This window comes from Hemicordylus capensis, chromosome 10, assembly GCF_027244095.1.
Source record: "Hemicordylus capensis ecotype Gifberg chromosome 10, rHemCap1.1.pri, whole genome shotgun sequence".
Lineage (NCBI taxonomy): Eukaryota > Metazoa > Chordata > Lepidosauria > Squamata > Cordylidae > Hemicordylus > Hemicordylus capensis.
Window position 1 is genome coordinate 26477507 of NC_069666.1, and position 14178 is coordinate 26491684.

At 48.1% G+C, this 14178-nt stretch overlaps 1 protein-coding gene across 1 annotated transcript in view; it reads left to right on the forward strand.

Annotated features, from left to right (window-relative positions):
* Positions 1–1109: 1109 nt before the first annotated feature.
* KLF13 (KLF transcription factor 13) overlaps positions 1110–14178 on the forward strand; it is a 41114-nt gene continuing 28045 nt past the window's right edge. Inside the window, exon 1 of the mRNA XM_053273124.1 lies at positions 1110–2163. Coding sequence (XP_053129099.1) covers positions 1518–2163 — 646 coding nt within the window. The 5' untranslated portion in view covers positions 1110–1517. The remainder of the gene's footprint in view (positions 2164–14178) is intronic.

Sequence of the window (14178 nt, forward strand, 5' to 3'; positions counted from 1 at the left end):
TTACCAGTAGGGACACGCTCCAAACCATGGGGCTAGTTTTGCTCAGGGAAGAGAAGGTGTAGAGTGTTGTTGTCATGATTTTTATAATCATGACCAAATTTCACCTTGAAAGTGGGAGGCAAATCTGGAAGGAGAAACACCTATAGGGATTTTGAAGGAAACCAAAATAAAGTCAATTAAGATGAGCAGAATTTCTCAGGAGTTTCCATGCATCTGTCTAATCTTCTGTTTCCTTGCTTCCATCAGAATCTCGTGTGCTCCTCTCACGGTGACATTGATGGGTCACTAGCGCACCCAGCAATCACCACTTGAGGCTTGCTGATGGTGGCTGAACAGCCATGCATGTCTAAGAAATGGCAGCCGGCTGTAGGAGCGCAGCATTATCGGCAAATTGCAGGGTTTTGTTTTTCAATACCAGAATTGGAGGGATTTGCTTTAAATGAAGGACTGCTGTTAACTGAAAACAAGTCTCTTGGGCCTCACCAGTTCACCTCCGAGAGGCCCAGTTTTGGACTGGGTTAATCTGTATTCCACAACTCTGTGAAACATTCTTGGTTTGGCATTACTCGTGTTACCTTTGCATTTCAAATGTGGGGCTCGCAGCACCTTGGAGAATTCCAAGCCTAGTAAACGGCCGTTTCCTAATAAACAGTTTACTGTATTGTGCCCTGGAGTAGTTAAGGTGCTGCAGAAAGAATGTGTCTGAAAACAAACAAGAGGTTAACAACTGCATCGTAAGTGGCATCATAAGTCACCTTGGGCATGGATGTGTGCAAACGTGGGTGCTTTTCAGTCGCACATTTACTGGTCGGCCTTATTGCCTTAAAGAAATAGTAGCCTCTTTCGGAAGGATGTATTTTGTTTTGCACAACAGGAGCGGGAGAGTCATCTGGACTTTCTTGCCTTCTGTTGGGTCATGCAGGAAAAAGAAATTCATTAGCCCTTGGAAATTTGCAAATGTGGCTCTTTTTGTTTTGATTGGCCCAGTCCAAGCCAATCAGTTCCTTTCTTTCGGTTAACTTGCTCTCCAGCTCTTGCCAAGACCAAGCTCACAGCCACACGGCTGTCTCTACACTGCTGCTGCTGCTGCCGCCGCCTTTTGCCTTCCGTGCCTGCAGCAGAAGCCAGCTGCTTCAGCAGCAGCAGCTGAAATCTCCTTTCACAGCTAACCTGACCAGCCCAGGATGCGGCTTCTCTGTGACATCATAGCCAGATGTTTGGCAAAGCCACACCCCCGCAGGGGTCTGAAACCAGCCAAGGAGCAATAACGGACATGCTCACTTCTGCCGTCAGAATGCAATGGCAAAGCTGGAGAGACGACAGGCTTCTTCTCGCGGAGGGTCGTTAATTCTGTGTCAAGCCGCAAGCTGTTCTGGACGGGGTTTGTTTTGCTTTATGCTTTCCTTGGATGCCTTTCCTCTTGGGAAAGGGAGAAGCTGGGTGTGACCCTTATAAACAAAGTACTTTTCTGGTAGCTGTGAAACCAGCCCTCCTCAGGTCTACAGAAGTGTGCGTGCATGTATGTGGGAGTCCTCGGCTGTCATTTTCTTTTTCTTTTTCAAAAGTTAACACCAAAGGAAAGCTTGCTGCCAACTGAGACACCTCGAGAGGTGTGGAAAATGGCCATAGCTGCCTACTTTGCTGCCGAGTGCCTTGTTTCCATGTCCAGCCGTGCGATCATACATAGTCCCTCAGGGGAGCCAGCTCCTCAGCCTGTCGGGTTAACGGCACCTATCGCCATTTCAAATCGAGACGAGAAACATGACGTGAAAGAGCTTGGAAGAGACAATGGAGGTGGGTCCTCGGTGTATGCCGTGGCCAGCATCCTGGCAGACCTCAACCAGCACGTTCCAAAGCCTTCCTTGCTTCAGGTGGAGAAGCCGGAGAGCCTCCAAGGAAGGGCGGAACCAAACCCCTCTCCGACGCGTGAAGCATTTGGGGAAGAAAGTCTCTTGCCGGCCGGCAAGTGTGGAGGAGGAATTGCAGCCACACCTACCAGCTTGGCGGCAAGGAGTGAACCAAGCCCTAAACAAAGGAGCCGGAGAGGGAGAAGCCGGCCTGACCCCGAATTACCTCTGAAAAAGCATAAATGCCACTATGTGGGGTGTGAAAAGGTTTATGGCAAGTCTTCTCACCTGAAAGCTCACCTAAGGACCCATACAGGTGAGTGACTGGCTGGCCGAAAGGCTTATTTCTAAAAGCTCTGTAGGCGAAGCCACACAACTAGTCCACATTAGGATGGCAGGACGGAAGGCCAGGACAAGGTAGTGAGGATAACAATGATCGTAAATGCAAACATCATAAGCTAACAGCACAGTTTAGCCCAGCTTGTGCCTAATGAACACAGAAGCACAATTATCACCTGCTTCTTCCTCAGCACCTCTGATTTCTCCTGCCCCTTTCTAACCCAGTGCCCTATTTCCAGACACTGATTCAGTCAGCAAAGCAGCCCCATCTATGCAAACAAGTTGTTGTTGTTTTTTAAATAAAAATAAAAAAAAATAAAATCCAGGTGCTGGATATTTTGCTACCCTCAACATGTTGAGTACCCTGCTACTGTGTACATTTATATGATGTTTGTGTGGCCAAGTTCAATTGTAGATGCCATGTTGAGGACTAGTTTGGTTGAAAGGAGGCCTAGAAATTAAACATAATGAAAGGAGAGGGCTGGAGAGGGGGGCATGTACAAGAACCCAGAAGCAGGAGGGGACCCCAGAAGAGCAACCTGCACACTCCTGAGGAGCTGTGCTGGGAGCAATGTGTCCCCAGGTATCTCCTAGGTCAGACATTGCCGATATATTTTCAGGAATATTTTTGATTCTTTTCTTCTACCAATATTCATAGGAAGGAGAAAAAAAATCTTCCTGTTAGCACATATGAATAATGTGGCCACCTCTTACCAGCCAGGGCTGTGGTTTATCCTTTCAGTTTGACTCTTATCAAGGAAACGGCAGGTTGGAGTGCCAGGAAGCCACCCCTAAGGACACGTTAAGAGTCAAAAATGTGTTTCAGTTCATGTAGCTGGTTACTAGCTGGACGTGGCTTATCCTGTGCAACAGTTGTGAGTGATGCAAGGGTGGCCCAGGGCATTTTAGTACTTGAGGAGGGCAATCCAAATTGCCTTCTCCCCCAACGAATTCACATGGGGCACAACCCACGAATGGGAGCTCTCAGGGTCTGTCTCTTGCACAGCTCCTCTTCCTTTTGATGAGGACTGGGCAGGCCAACTTCCCAGTGGGCTGTGCTCCATGGGTCAGAGATGCCTGCCTCCTACTCTGCCGCCTGAGGGCTCTCTCCCACTCACCCTTCACCCCATTTTGCATCGCCCTCTAACCGATCCGATGAATCGGAGCTCGGCAAACTTTGTTTGGGGTCCATGAGAGCATTAGAGAGTGCACAAATCAGCCTCAACAAAAGGCATGTCCGGTCCTCTAGGTATGTGTCCCCAACAACTGGATGGCCTTGCCTCTCCGTGCTTGGCTTTAGCATTAAGCCTCTTCTTTGCTGTAGCTTTCATGTTTACTAAAGAATCTCTCTTTTCTGCCTCACCACTTGGAACTTGGCAAATTGTCCAAGAATCACACCCCGCTCTGCCTCTTGCCCAAACTTCTCCTTTGCTTCCTTTTAAACACAGAGACAAAAGGATTTTAAGCTCATAAAACCGAGTGGAAACTTAAGCGGAGGCGGCCGAGGAGGGAAACTCCTCTCTTTGATACAGCGAGCAGCAGGGCTTGGCTCTCGTGCCTCTGGGGAGAGGGAGGGTAGGAAAGAGCTTGCAAGCGTCATTCCAGAAGGGGCCGGGGAGGTGGGAGTCATGTCGGGACACTGGCTCGGGGCCACGCTTGCTTTGTTTCCACTGTTTGGGAAGTGTTAACCCTCCACACCCCTCGCTTTTCCACGACGGCTGGATTGAGCTTTGTTGTTAGTGTAGCTACCAGTGGAATGGGAGGTGGAGAACAAAGGTGGCACAAATGGGTCTCGTCTGCAGGCGTGGCTGAATCCCGTGGGCTTGGAGCTTCTCTGTTACACAGTTTCCCACTCGTGCACGGCTCTGAAGACAAGCAAGCTGGCCTTCCCAGATTCCTCTTCTTGGCAAGAAGAGGGACCCTTTTTGAACCCAGTCCTAGACAGGCTCAGATGCCTCCCACCCGTCCTCCGTGACAAAGCGGTTTGCAGTGAAGTCCAGTGAGAGGTGTTAACGATCTTTCAGCCTTTCTTCTCTCGTTGGATGTGTGTCAGGTCTAGGAATAGTTGTTGGCAGCTCAAAGCACGGCAGCTCTTGCCAAGGGAAAGGGAAGGGAGGCGGGAAATGTCCATTTACAAGAATTAGGAGCCTTTTTAGCCACCTCGTTCTCCATGCTGGGTCACCTCCCCTTCTGGGCTTTTTGGATGGGGACAAAAATTTCCAATTACACAAAAATGACACAGAGGGCAAGCTCTGTGGATAAAAATGTATGTGTGCAGTGCAGTCTGAAGTTTACCTTGTGATCTGTTTGACTTATTGATTGATTGTCCACATCATCACAAAGGCTCAGAGCAGGTAAATACAGTTGCTCTCACCTCCCAGCAGAACATCACACAATTGCATGAAGTTAGACCGCACCTTCTCCACCCTTTGCTGACTTATCCCTGAGACTCAAAAGCCAAGTGCAATCAAGGGGGAGTTACAAGGGAGGTACAAGGGAGCTGCCATTGAATGAACTTCTAAAACTGAGGAGCAGCTACTGAGAATGTTCACCTGTTTCAATGCTGGGGCCAAAAACAGCGCTGGGGGTATATTTCCTTGCCAAAAAAGGTTAATTATTGAGAATCTTCTTCCTTTCTGGAGTCTGCATTTCCCCCATTGTTTGTCTCTCCCCGCCACCATAGCTTGGGTGCTATTGTTTTCTGTTCGTTAGGGCTTCTTTCTTCTTCGTAGAGTGATCTCAGCCAATCAGGGATCACACAGCGAGTGTGATGTCACAAAACTAAATAACCAATCAGATGTGGCTGTTTCCTGGACTAGCCACATGGATTATATTAGCCAGTTGGGTACATTGTGATCATCTTGGATTGGATTCCCATTGTGTTTTAATTTTATTTGTAATCTGCCTTGAATGCTTTTATAGAAATTCAGGATTAATAATAATAATAATAATAATAATAATAATAATAATAATAATAATACCATTGTCTCTGAGGGCAACGGGCAAGTGAATACTTTTCTCCTCATTTGCAGAGAGAGAGAGAGAGAGAGAGAGAGAGAGAGAGAGAGAGACTGAATGAAAACGATGCTGTGAAAATTATGCCGCTCACAACTCAGTCTAAGTTTAACGAGAGCTGAGCTGCCTGCAGGCGGCACGGCTCTCATTAACGCTGTGGTGGGGCGAGATGGCAGAGAGAGAGAGAGAGAGAGAGAGAGAGAGAGAGAGAGAAGCAATTGGAGCTCTGGGAAGGAGAGACAGCTGTGCCTCCTTTGGCTCCCACCCCAGCTTGTTAGGACAAGCCACTCATGAGTGCATAGTGTGAATCAGGTCTCCCCACCGCCAATACACCCTTCCAAATATCCATATAAAAATGGTGCAGTGAGATGATGAAAGAAGTTTCTCAGACTTATGGGGAGCCTCTGTGCGTGAATGGCTGATGTCATGCCACAAGTTGTCTTGATGTGGTGGATTCAATGTATAAGCTGGCTAGGGATGGACAACGTCCCCCTCCCTGAGGAATTTACAAGGAATTTCTCTTATCCTGGCCCAGAAGAAGAAACAGTCTATGGAGCCCAATGGATTATGGCTGATCCTTTTCCAAGTGCCAGTATTTCTTTTTGGAAAACTGGACAGGCCCCAGATGTTGTCACAATTTCTCTGTTTGCTCATGTTTGCATTGCATCATGGGATATGAAGACGAGACCTGCTGTATGCGTAGCCCAGATTTCCGTCATGCATCTCTTTGTTGGCACATGAGCTACACCAACTATGCGCGCAGCAGCCCAGTGAATTCTGGAGACGGCAAGACTGACCAGACACACACAAAATTATTCAGAACTTGGTTAATGTGAAAGATGGAAGGAATTACCACCAACAGGACTGGTTGGATAGTAGCAAAAATTCCAGTTTGGAAATTCCATTTTGGGAGGAACTTGATGGTAACTCTAAACCTTGCTCAAAGACGGGGGAAAATTGCTTTATTTGAATTTCACAAGGTCATACAGATGGAGCGGAAAGGGTTCGTTGTGGAAGGATGAACTTGAATTTAGGTAGAGACTTCAAGACGGAAAGTTGTTCATGACACAGATCCATTCGGGTTGGAGAGGTGCAATTTGTTTTCTGAGGGTCAGAACAGGATCTCTGGTGGTTCTCTTTGGATTTAGCACTGATTTGCATTAATCCAGACCAGGGCTGTACAACTTCGGCCTCTGTTGGACTACAACTCCCATCGCCCATGACTACTGCAGTCCAACAACAGCTGGAAGGCCGAAATTGTGCAGCCCTGGTCTCAACCTACTGGGTGGATGTCCTAAGCTGCCAAGCGGTGATATTCATACCCTGGTTGGACTTCCTAATGTGCCCTATATGGGGGCTGCCTTGGGAAAGTGCTCAGAAACATCCGTTGTGGATTCCTGCTACCTCGATCCTCCATTCTCTTTGCTGTGTCCACAGTGCCATTGCTGGGGCTTGCTGCAGGGAGCATATTACTTTGGTCTTATTCCTGCTGCATTGGCGACTAATTTGTTTCCGAACCCAAGTCAAAGTGCTGATGTTGACCTTTCCATCTGGAGCCCAGAGAGCTGAAGGTCTCCTTTGTCCCACATGTGCTAGTCTCAGGTCAACATCTGAGGCCTTGCTCTGCTTTTTGTGCTTTCAGAATGGAGGCAGGCAGCCAAGAGAGATGGGACTTTTCTAACCCTACATCAAATCACTCAGCTCCTGCGGATGGCCCGCCAGGCTCAATCACTTCCCTCCTACTGATGAACAATGTAAACTTCAGGAGGTAGGGATGTGCAAAAAATGTCACTGAACTGATTCGACTTGAATCTGCTTGCACCGGATGGGATTTGTTCAAATTGATTCGAATTAACCTGAACTCAAATCAAATTCATTCAAATTCGATCCGAATTCGCCCAAATTCGAATAGATATAAACGAATCCCATTCTGTGCAAGCAGTTTTGAGTTGAACCGATTCAAATTTGATTTAAATCTATTTTGTCGATTCTTTTGCACATCCCTATCAGGAGGGCCTTTGGCACTAGAGCTGGGCTACTGCAGGAGATGGGATCCTGTGTCAATTTTCTTTTGCTGCTTAAGCTGCTAGATTGCTGTAGATAGTTCTTCACACAGTACATGATTATACTGCAGAACCCATTGCCCCAAGATGTAGAGATGGTCACTATTTTTTTTTTACTAGTTTAGTTTAGATTCCCAGCCACAATGGTCATTGTAGATGGGGATGATGGGAGTTGTAGTCCACTGACATCTAAGGAACCAAATTTGAGAACCCCTGGATTAGATAAATTCAGTGAGGAAAAAAGCTAAAACAATGGCTATGAGTGAGAATAGCAAAACAGAGCCTTCATGTTCAGAAGCAGTATGCCACTGGATACCAGCTGCTGGGAAGCAACAACAGAAGATGACTATTGCCTTCCGGCCTGGTTTGTGGACTACCTGGTGGCATCTGGAGGCTGGGCTAGATGGCCCCATCTTGACTTGACCCAGCATGGCTCTCCTTATATTCTTGGGTTGTTTGACTTTTAATTTGTTCGTATTGCTTTATTGGTGTCGCTTTACTGTTTTTAAATTATTTTGTAACCTGTCATGGGAGTCCCTTGGATTTAAAGTGCAAGACGTCACGTTTCGTCAACAAACTAGAACATAGGAAGCTGCCATCTGCTGAGTCAGACCCTTGGTCCACCTAGCTCAGTACTGTCTACACTGACTGGCAGCGGCTCTCCAAGGTTGCAGGCAGGTCTCTCTCCCAGCCCTCCCTGGAGACGCTGCCAGGGATTGAACCGGAGACCTTCTGCATGGGAAGCAGATGCCCTGCCTCTGAGCTGCAGCCCCTTCCCTTGAAGATCAGAGCCAGAGAGTGTTTACAGTCTGGGACCCGCCCTCTAGACCTAGTCGGGCTCTGCCTTCCTTGGATAAGGGCCATTTCCTTCATCCCTCCCAAAATGTCAGCTGTTTTGATCCCCCTTCTGTCTGGAAATCAGGGCCAGTGTTCCTCCAAGAACGTCACCTGCAAGGCACTAGGAACTTGTCCCAGTGCCTCTCGATTCCTGCACAAACAAAGCCGTGAAGGAACAGGGCTCTTTGCATGTTCTGCAGGACCGGAATGGCTTGTACGGTGTTTTATATGCCAGCTGAAAGTTAAGAGCGGCCCTTGAGGCTAGAAGCTGACACTCATGTCATGACTGATGGCAGGCAGAGAGACACCGGCGCATGGGGCACCTTGTGGGTCCCTGCCTCTTGGCTGCTGTGCCAGAAATAGACGGTCTCCCGTGGCCAGGCAGTCCAAGCAACCTAAAGGCACAGACCAGAAGGGAAAGGCAGAGGCGGCGCCCCTGGGGTGAGGGGAGGAAAGGGAGCAGGGCGTGTCTGGGGCATGAGGCTGTGCGAAAGCCCTGGACAGTGGGCACAGAGCTCAGCTTCTTGGGGACAGTTGCTTTCCTTTTCCAAAAGTGTCTAGGTGCATGCTTGGTTTTGCTTTGCTACACAGTCGGTCAGTCTACACAGTCTACACAGTCAGTCTACACTGACTGGCAGCAGCTCTCCAAGGTTTCAAGCAGGAGTCTCTCCCAGACCTACCTGGAGATGCTGCCAGGGAGTGAAGCTGGGAGCTTCTGCATGCCTCTGCATTGGGAGCCAGTGTGGTGTAGTGGCTAGAGTGCTGGACTAGGACCGGGGAGACCCGAGTTCCAATCCCCATTCAGCCATGAGACTTGCTTTGTGACTCTCTGGGCCAGTCCCTTCTCTCTCAGCCTAGCCTACTTCACAGGGTTGTTGTGAGGAGAAACTTAAGTATGTAGTACACCGCTCTGGGCTCCTTGGAGGAAGAGCGGGATAAAAAATGTAAATAATAATAATAATAATAATAATAATAATAATGCAAGCAGATGCTCAGCCACTGAACTGCAGCCCCATCCCCAAAGTCCTGTGCTTGGAGGAAAGATGGAATAATAATGTATTAGATTCCATTCAAACATGGGAGGGTAGCCTCAGCTTCTACCTGAAGCTTCTACCTGACAATTACCGCAGGGACCTTTGGAAGAAGCAGGATGTTGCTGAGCGAGATGGGAGTCTGGCAGCAGCTTTAAAAATAGAAGCAAATTATAGCTTTGAAAGGCTGCAGCATTTTAATCCCACCCAACTCCAAGTGCCTTATAGTACTACATTCACGAGTCAAGAGTGGGACCCCGCCCCACCCAGGGTTTCAGACAGTTAGAGGCTAGGCAGAGATGGCTGGAGATGGGATCAGAAGCTTCTGGACTGTCTTCATAATGGGGGGACATCCCAGTAGCACGTAATATTTGACAACATCTGGAAGCAGCATCTAGACATCCGGCATATTGGACAGAAGCTGACACAGAAGGGGAGCAACAGGGCTTCGCAAGTTTACTAACTTCACTCCTGGCCGCAGCCATCTATTCAACACTGAGATACATCCCACAGGACAAGTGGAAAGAAAAAACAAATGCAAACCAGCTGAAATCCAAGTTGTGATCACAGAACTGGGATGGCAAATTTGCCAGCCAATGTCAACCTTAAAGGCAGTCTACAAAACTGGAAGATGCACCCAAGTGCGAGTGTTTCTGAAAGTGGGTTTGAGCCCCATCCTATGACGCTGCAGACCCCCCAGGGCCCTGGCAGCCTTCCTGCCTACCAACTTCAGAGGGGCTGAAGCCACCCTTCACCCATGTAGCCAGTGGTCATCCATCCCGTCACATTTATTCCTGTAAGACTGCCAAGCACACTTAACCTGATCGGAAAACCAGACAACTCAACGGCATCCCATCCAAGCGATCTTCCCCATCTTTTACGTGTCAGTGGCATATTTTGTTGTCCTTGGATAATTCTCCTTTCCATTTACAACTTTCCTCTGTTGTATTCAGGGCGTTCCCTCACCCTGCACCAGGTAACAAAGGAGGGTGGTGTTCCTGAGTTGCTTAGCCTTTTCCCTTTTTTGCAAACCGAACACTGATCCAAACCAGAGCAGGCCTGCTGTGGTTGCACAAAGTGACAAACACATCACCAGTTCGGTTTTCGCAGCATCGCTTCCACCCAATGTCTAACAACAATCACAAACATAAAACAACATTTGACTGGAGTAGCAGTCAGCCTACCTGCCAAGACTTGCTCTTCTTTTTCTCTTCAGCTTGCTTTCAGTAGGAGCCCAAATCTTGATATTTTCTGTAAGTTAAAGAAATGAGTGTGATTGATTGATTTGTGTGTTTGTTTGTTTGTCACATTTATATACCACCCTATATAAAATCTCAGTGCAGTCTACAATCTAATCAAACAACCACCTAAACCTAAAAACCATATAAACAGATTAACACGTTAAAACATTATAAACTAAAAAGCCTGATAAAACAGGCGTGTTTTCAAAAGTCATTTAAAAGCAACGAGAGATGCTGATTTCATTTGAGAGCGTGTTCCAGAGCCTCGGGGCAATCCTAGAGAAGGCCTGGATTTGGGCTGCCATGTGGAAGGAGTTTTTGCACGTGGAAGGAGTTAGGTTTTATTCTAATGAAAGCAAAATAGCATCTCTGAAAGGCAGTAGATTCATTAAGGCCATATCATCATTAACAGGACTTGTGCTTGCAGTTCATTCATGTGTGACAACAACCCTCATGACTTCATCTGCACCTATTAAGGGTCGGCAGGTCTCCTGGTCCAAGGTTGAGCTGGGGTGGGGGTGGGGGCGGGGGGGGGGCTAGAGGGGCGGTGCTGGCTCAGTTCCCCTGGTTCTCCTAATGTGAGGGGTCCCAGTGGCAAGGGATAACTCAGGGTCTGGCTCTTGGGCTGTTCCCCAATAGCTGGAGAGGGCAGCTGCCTTCATCCTCTGCTTGTGGGCTTCTTGAAGACATCTGGTTGGTTACAGTGGGAAGCAGGATGAGATGGGCCTTGACCTGGGCCCCAGCAGGGCTATTCCTACATGATGTTCTTATGGACGGCACCCTGCGCTCATCAGCATGCGTGCAGAGAGTGCTCTGGGATTTCTTGCCTCAAACATCCCAGTGTCTTAATTTTGTCCTGAGGGGAGCTAAACTCATTAACCTTGCCGGGGACCCCTCCCACCCTCCTGAAAGGCAACAGGGAGGGGAGAACTTCACTGCTATTTTCATTTTCTTCCTCAACTCCCCTCCACGCACTCCCATCCCACATCCTCCAGCCCTCATTGTTTTTCTACGGGGGATGGCGGAATGACCCTGCTCTTTAGGTCAGAAATGTTGACTTGGATCAATGCTTCTTCCCATCATGAGTGCTTTCAGGCACAGAAAGTTGTAATTCTTTAGCATGAGAGATGTCTTTTGCCTTGAGCAGCCGGGCAAAGTTGTTCCCTTCTTTCCTAGCGCACATCCATCTGCTTCACTCTTCCTGGCATTTGCCACTTCAAATGCTGGTGTGCGCACAAAGCAAACACCATTAGAGCATGACTTGTGAATCAAGCAAAAGCAAACAACTGATTGGGGAGAAGCTGTCAGCAAGTCTGTTGGGAAAGGAGGCAGACGTTCTAGTGATAGGACCACTAGGATCCAGGCTAAGTTAGTTGTGACTCAGCACCACTGAAATACATGAGACAAATATGCTCTGGCACAAGCACAATCTTAGTCCCCATGCTGCAGGTTTCTATGCCACTTCCTAGACCAATCTGACCCTCTGTACACATATGGAGCAGGGACCAGTGATATTCACAGTGCCACATGTTGGCCAACTCTGGCATTCTGAGAAGAACACGTCCTTTCCCCCAGTCACCAAAAAAGTAGTAATGAAAAAATGAACGTTCTCAGCATGAGCCAACTGGCAGGTGGAACCGTGAAAATTATCCAAGCGCCCTCTTCTATGTGTGACCAGAGGGCCAGATCGTGCTAGGAAGTAGCACAGAAGCCTGCAACAGTGTGTGTACAGGGAGTAAGATTGCACTTGGAACTTTCATGACAGCCTGGAATATCCCACACTTTATTACATATTACGAAAGATGTTTAGTCATGATTAATTTAGTCTGCATCCTGTCTATTCTATGCAAGTTGCTTATTCCCAAACATGTCTTTGTCTCGTGTGCACATTAGAGTGCACACTTAAAAATATTTGTAGGTTTATTCTTTACAAGGTAAGGCGTAAAGCAGTCCACAGCCTGCCATCCAAACTGGCAGATTTAGCAGAATTTCTGTGCAATTCCACACATTACTCAGCCAGAAACGTGGCTGTGGTCGCCAAGAGCCCACTCATGAGCCAGCCAAGCCTAGGTCTCTGATGAGTCGGTGAGAAATGAGTGCTCAAAACTCCCGAGTGTCACGGGCACACATGTCATCTTTTGAGGTGGCCACTTAAACAAGAGCACATCTGGAAAAAGACCATCTGAAGCAGCCCTCTCGTGGAAGCTGAGTGCTCAGGCTGAGTGCTCAGTGGGGTCTTCCCTTCCGTTGACTTGGATAATAATTCTCGTTTTAATAAATTGGCCATGGGTCCAAAGAATAATTGGTGGAGGATCTTCTGTCTCCAGGACTCTATTTATCCAACTCCCACCATTCCCCGCTCTACTCTCTTCTTGATAATGAGCCAAATGGCTTCATATCAGTTCCTTGGCAACATTAGCAAGAGATAATGACAAGGGAGTTGCCAAGTGACTAATTAGGCCTGTTAACATATCAAGCTCACGACTGAGACAGCAGCCTTTGTTTTGCACTTCCCAACAGGTTATGTTAAGGAGGCAAAATATAGTCCACGATTCAGAATTATTATTTTTTACACAATTTAACTCATCAAAAGGTGAAGACAAGCTGGTTTCATAATGTTAGCCTAAAGACCTGTGACATTGGATATGGGTAGTTTGAGGCAAAGCCACAAAGCTCAAAAATGTCTCTCCAAATCATGAGGAGAAGGCTATTATTATTATTATTTACATTTATATCCCGCTCTTCCTCCAAGGAGCCCAGAGCGGTGTACTACATACTTGAGTTTCTCTTTCACAACAACCCTGTGAAGTAGGCTAGGCTGAGAGAGAAGTGACTGGCCCATAGTCACCCAGCTAGTTGCATGGCTGAATGGGGATTTGAACTCAGGTCGCCCCAGTCCTAGTCCAGCACTCTAACCACTGCACCATGCTGGCTCTCACGCAATGACAAAAGGTTGAATGAAAGAACCCAAATGCGTTGTGCACAATGGGCAACTCACTTGGAATCATTCTTAAGAGGCAGCTTCTCTTCGGATCTGAAATGGAAATCACCCTGATTGGCAAGATTTGTGAGTGTCCCCTGTGTTAGCTCTCTGCTGGGTCCAGAATATTAACCTCCAATCTGAGCTGCACTGCATGGTAAAAAGGTTCCTGGATTGTACCTCTTCAGACTGCAGGTAGGGGAGGCTTACACCCTCTGAATCCTCGCCTTCAACAAAACGCTTTGCCAGAGAGATGGTTTGGGCTTTTCCGCCAAGACCATTCCTGAAAGGGGAGGCAGGGGGTGTGCCATTGGTGGCCAGAGCCAATTCCTGCATGAATGGGCCACCCTCCCTTCCAAGTAATTGTGTGGGATTGCCGCACGACACAAGAGCTGGTGCACCCCTCTAGGAAAGCAAGCTCCTGTCCCATTGCTTGGTAAAGACTGTTTCGGTTGGGAAGGGAAGAGTTGCTGGATGTTTCAGGCAGCAGGGCAGAGCTGTTACTTCCAGCACTGCACCGTAAGCTGGCCACCCAGTCCAGGATGAAGAAAAACCTGTAGTCTGAAAGACAAACACAGGCACAGCATCCCTGAGCAAAGAGGCAGGCAGCAGTCTGAGCTGCGGCTCCAGTTCGGTGCCAGAGGATGTGGCCCCACCATGCCAGGGGGGCAGGGGGGGCTACACTGTGTGGTGAAGGCAGATAGGTCAGTGCCAATGTTAGGAGCAGACACCAGGAGAGTGGAGGCAGGCTCACTTCCCTGGGAAAGACGGGTGTGCCGAGAGGGTAACAAAACGGCTGCCAAGTCAGCATTCAGAGCATGGATA